This window comes from Melospiza melodia, chromosome 30 (assembly GCF_035770615.1).
Source record: "Melospiza melodia melodia isolate bMelMel2 chromosome 30, bMelMel2.pri, whole genome shotgun sequence".
Classification (NCBI taxonomy): Eukaryota; Metazoa; Chordata; class Aves; order Passeriformes; family Passerellidae; genus Melospiza; species Melospiza melodia.
This window is the reverse complement of record NC_086223.1, coordinates 3,429,765-3,435,033: the sequence shown is the minus strand read 5'-3', so window position 1 is coordinate 3,435,033 and position 5,269 is coordinate 3,429,765. Positions and strand designations below refer to the sequence as shown.

The 5,269-nt window shown below is 42.7% G+C and overlaps 1 protein-coding gene across 1 annotated transcript; it reads right to left on the bottom strand.

Annotated features, from left to right (window-relative positions):
- Positions 1–628: 628 nt before the first annotated feature.
- On the bottom strand, positions 629–5,233 carry LOC134431012 (ras-related protein Rab-18-B-like). Its single transcript, XM_063178934.1, has 7 exons — positions 5,147–5,233; positions 5,021–5,076; positions 4,654–4,715; positions 4,220–4,292; positions 3,187–3,305; positions 2,626–2,692; positions 629–1,783 (listed from the first exon to the last, which is right to left on the bottom strand). The coding sequence occupies exons 1-7, from the start codon at positions 5,209–5,211 to the stop codon at positions 1,608–1,610; spliced, it is 618 nt and encodes a 205-aa protein (XP_063035004.1). The 5' UTR covers positions 5,212–5,233; the 3' UTR covers positions 629–1,607.
- Positions 5,234–5,269: the final 36 nt, after the last annotated feature.

The following is a 5,269-nucleotide window of genomic DNA, read 5'->3' as shown; positions in this document are numbered from 1 at the left end:
GACCAGTGTCACTGAATCTACATTATGTCAAGCCCAGAAAGTTGTGCAGAAGAATCATCCCCATCCATCCTCTCCAAATGAGAACTTCCATGTGTGGTCCTGCCCGTGGGCATTGAGGTTCTGTTCCCACTGCTACAAAAACAGAATTTTTCCCTGCACTTGTCAGTGCTGCAGCCTGGTGACCTCAAAAATGCTGAGGACTCCTCCACATGCAGTGGGCTGTCAGCTCTGCAACCATGTCCTACCACAAAAGGATTCTTAGAGAGGCAATTCATGACAGATATACCTTGATCCTGTGAAAATCTATAGGAAATACTTCAAAAATTATTTCAGTAACAGCATTTTAAACTAAATCATTTTGTGAAAATAATAAATGGCCAGACTGATCTCAACCTAGCTGTGTATTTCAGGTTACAAACTGATTTTTAGTGTCTGCAAGACATGAATATATTTAGAAGATTCAGATTTAAGTTAAAAAGCTAAGGGTCAGAATTTATTTAAAGCAAGGTTGCTATCATAAGATCTTAAAATATTTTGCATGGCTAGTGGTAAATAAAGCTGTATGTTTGCTTTATTATCTAACATAGTCTAATAGTAGGAATGTGCATGAACAGAAGCAAGGCACAAGTTCCATCTGGAATTTTCATTTATTTTAATGTAAGTTAGTAAAAATACAATATTGCCATTAAAAATGTAAAAGACAAAAGGGTAACTTCATAGGGGGATTGGTGACAGACACCCAAGTGCAAAGTCTCCCATAAGCAGCACATTTTCTGTGAAATTGAGTTTTATCAATTTCTGGTAACATTTTTATCAATTCTGATAAAATTTTCAATTTTATCTGTGGTTTCTGGAAGAGAACAAGGGTTTGCAGAGACTCTCAGTGACTGCAAAACCACAGCCCAAAATGATGAGTGCACCTCATCCCTGACCCTCAGTACAGCAATCACCACAGTGTCCTGCACTTTTCCTGTTAAAATACACATCCTCTTCATCACAGCCCTAAAACTAATCCCTGATCCTCAGTGCAAAGAGAACAGCAATCACCAGTGTCCTGCACTTTTCCTGACAAGTATTAAAATTCACATCCTCTTCATACAGCCCCAAAATTAACCAGTAACTCAGCTTACTGTCTGGGCACATGTAGCAATTTTGACTTTTTAAAACCATCCAAAATCAGGAAACTCTGTCCACTGATCAAACTCCTGCTGAGTAACTACATGAAAGTGACTTGGGTGCCTCAAAGCCTCCCATGCCATCCAAGGGAAGAGAATCTTCTCAATAATATTCCAGAATTGAATACCAATTAATTTATGCTGAGGCAAGAATTCCAGCAAAAGTCCATGTTGAATACAGCAAAAGCACAATTCTCTAAGCAGCACTATGATTTAATAGTGAAAAATCTGAGAGCTACCAGAAAAATACCTGCAGGCAGCAGTTGTGCAAAAGGGAAGGGGAAACTGTATTTTGTTAATGAATAAAAATGTATTTTGCTAATGAGTTTGTGGTTTGCATCTGCACAACCGATGGCACAGATTGGTGCTTGGAATCCCATCCCCACACCTTTTTTTTTTTCCTCCAGTCAGGCAGAACAGCCAGCTGTACATTTAAATAAGTGCACAGTAGGCACCACATAACCCTTTATGCTGCTGTGCTGAAGATTCCATGAGCTGGATTCCCTTTTTCCCTGTGCCCTTATCCCAAAGATCTGGAGTCTGCAGGATCTTTATGACCAGCTCCTCAAAGGCATGGTGCACTCCATCCTGTGTCTTGGCACTGGTCTCTGGAGAAAAGGGGAAAAAATATTTTATCGTATTTGCAGGGAGTATATTCCACTTAGAAAAATGTATTTTGGGACCAGAGAGAAGATGGGAGTTTTTTAATTAGTGAATCTCTTCTCCTTTCTCTTAAATGTACACTTATATAGGATAAACAGAAATACAACCCAGTCTGAAGTATCACATTTTTCCACCAAAAAGAAATCCACAGTTGCCCACTTTCTCCATAATGGAAAAAAAAAAGAAATTCTTCTCAGGCTGTGACAGTAAATCTAGAAGATAATTATTCCACAACCAAGCTGAGAAAGAATACAGAGGTAATTGCCTGTTGTTCCCTATGTGTTTTAATTTCTCCTAGAAATCTTTTCAAGAAACTTCCTCTTTAGAAACTCCCACCTTTATATCTTCACATTGTACATTTTATTGTTGCTCCAAGAATATTGTCTTTTATGTAGCTGCAACAGAAACTTGGAAATGAAAGATCAGCCAAGGTCCTTGCAGACATCAGTAAGGAGGAAAATTTCAGTCTTCTGGGCTCTGAATTGAAAAATCCTGCTAGTTTCAAAAGAATATGAAATTTATGCCTGTACAGTATATGCAGTAAATCTCTGTTTCTGTAAAAAAAATCTCTGTAAATTCTCTGTTTCAGAGAAAAATGCTTCTGGTCAATGCAGAATCTGAAACCTACATCCCTGCACAGGAATTACAGCAAAAGGAACTCATATTAATTAGGTATTTTAAAAAAAGGTTTAACAACCCATCAAGCTGAAAAACAATTGTACATTCATGCTTGGCAATACCAAAATAAGCATTTGAATGTGGAAGTTTTTGTCCCAGAGGTTCATACCTATAAAAAGCAGTGAGTGTTTCCTGGCAAGCTGGAGCCCTTCTTTTCTCTCCACTTCACGCTCAGGCTGCAGAGACAGATGAAGAACACAACTGAAAGAAGCTACACTTGCCACTTGCAAAAAGTACCCAGAAAAGCAGCACTGAAATGAGAACTAAACTTCAAAAATGAAGTTTTGTTGAAAGGAAAAATGTCTGTGATATGTAATAATCAACTGGAGTCTCCCACTCTGTAGCTCACTGCCAGGCTGGCTGTGTTACAGCACTCACCTCACATTTACACACTCTGATGAATAAATAATCCAGAAATGGAGCCTTCCCAGCTGAGCTGCAGAGTGAATTACCTCCTGACACAACAGCTGTGTTACTTACAGCTCTCACCTCACATTTACACCCTCTGATGAATAAATAATCCAGAAATGGAGCCTTCCCAGCTGAGCTGCAGAGTGAATTACCTCCTGACACAACAGCTGTGTTACTTACAGCTCTCACCTCACATTTACACACTCTGATGAATAAATAACCCAGGGAAGAATGGAAAAGGATGCATTCCCAAACTGACCTTATCAGTTTTATTGCCAACCAACATCTTCACAGTGCTGCTGGGGGTGGTGTACATCTCCAGCTCGTTCAGCCACCTTCCCAGTCCTGTGAAAGTTGCTTTTCTTGTAATATCATACACTGAGAACAGAGGAAAAGGAGTTTAACAGCTGCAGAGCCTTGGACAACATTTCCTTCATTGTCACAGAATTTAGTCCATCCACACTTCCTAACTACTGCCTGGAAAAAACAAAAGGTGCTAGGAAGCTACAGAAAGAGGGATTAACCACACACTCCTCCCACAGCTGGAACACACTGGGCTGTGCTCCCTCAGGATTACAGAACACAAGCACATCTGGAGGGAAAATCAGATTTCCCAACAGAAATACTCTATCTGTTGGTGGTGCTGAATTAGGCCACAGAGAATATTTTTAAATAGGTATTTTGTCAGCTAATTTTATGTATAAGTACATGCACACGCTGCTGGTAAAACATGGACTGAGTTCAAAGCCACTTTTGGGTACTGGTAACTTAATAACTGCATTTACATAAATCACTAAAGTTTAAAAATCACAGAAAGAATATTTTGTACAGCAAAGTTAAGGTTAGTCTTCACAAATCCTGAAAGGAAGAACCCCTTTGTTTTCTAATTGCTGTTGCCACACAGAAAGGGCTTTGTGTACAAACCTCAAGTCTTACCACAACCACAACAATCACATCAATAGTTTCTGGTGGGAGAAAAAAGCAAAATCATGGGGAAAAGAACACAACATAACCCCTGATTAGCCTTATTACCAGAAAATCACCCATGTGATAGCTACAAAGCTAATAATTCATCCACTCAACAGCCAGCACCATGACATCTCTGTCTTTTTAATTTAAGCAATAAATTGAAGCAGCAATATTTCCTGCCTGCGGTTTTGCATACCCAGTGTTTGAGCCATAATTATTCCTCTGATTATCTTGGATAACTTCCTTCTGCAAGGACATGCACATTTAGGAGAAATAAAGCCCACAATTTCTGTAATCATGCTTTTCTTCCATTTATTTCATACCTAAAACAACCCCTTGAGCTCCTCTGTAGTAACTGGGAGTCACTGTTCTGAAACGCTCCTGTCCTGCTGTATCCTGCAGAAGGAGGGGGGAAATAACCCCAAACACAAAACATCAAATACATTTATAACAACAAAAAAAGGGTATTTTAAACTAAACAAGATAAGCAAATTTAAAATTTTAACTCCTGAGCAGTAAGGAAGACATGAAATGGAAGGAAGTCCCAAACCTTGACTAAGGAAGACTAGAAGCGGTTCTGTTTGTCTGCAGCTCCCGCTGTACCATCACGACACTCATGAAATCTCAGCGTGAGGAAGACTTCAGCAAAGAGAGAGGAGGAGCAGGAAGGAAACGAGGAAACCACAAAAACGAGCTCTTGAAGCTTGCACACCTCTCAAAACCCAACACACCCCCATCTGTCTGGAACAAAACATACCCATAGGGCCAGCTGCACTGCACGGCCGTCCACCAGCATTTTCTTCACTTTAAAATCAATACCTGAGAGTTAGAAAGGGAGGCTCGTCAGAAGGAACTGCTGAAAAAGTTCGGCACCCGAACACCCTGGCAGCCCTCACATCTGCACGATCCTGGCTCCGAACCCCAAAACGAAGAAGCCCAGCAAGAAGGAGCCCAGCAAGAAGGAGCCCAGCAAGAAGAAAGGAGCCCAACAGGAACGAGTCCACTAAGGAGGAGCCCAAGCAGGAACGAGCCCAGCAAGAAGGAGCCCAAGCAGGAACGAGCCCAGCAAGAAGGAGCCCAAGCGGGAACGAGCCCAGCCCCGGGCGGGCGGACCCCGGGCTCACCGACGGTGGGTGTGAGGCGCGGCTCGAAGGCGCCGTCCGTGAACCTCCGCAGGAGGCTGTGGGGACAGAGAGCGCGGCCTCAGCGCGGGGCTGCGCTCGGGGCTCCCCCGCGGGCCGCTCCAGCACCTGGACTTGCCCACGCCGCTGTCCCCGAGCAGCAGCAGCTTCAGGGTGAGGCCTGCGGGCTCCATCCCGCAGCGCTCCGGGCCAGGCACCGCCGCTGCGCTCCCCGAGCGGCCCCCGCTGCTC

Excerpts from the sequence above, each read along its gene's own strand:
- LOC134431012 (XM_063178934.1), bottom strand. The coding sequence starts at position 5,211 with ATGGAGCCCGCAGGCCTCACCCTGAAGCTGCTGCTGCTCGGGGACAGC. Across the intron at positions 4,716-5,020 it reads GCGCCTCACACCCACCGTCG|GTATTGATTTTAAAGTGAAG; the intron begins GTGAGCCCGGGG and ends TCTAACTCTCAG. Across the intron at positions 4,293-4,653 it reads CAGTGCAGCTGGCCCTATGG|GATACAGCAGGACAGGAGCG; the intron begins GTATGTTTTGTT and ends CTCCTTCTGCAG.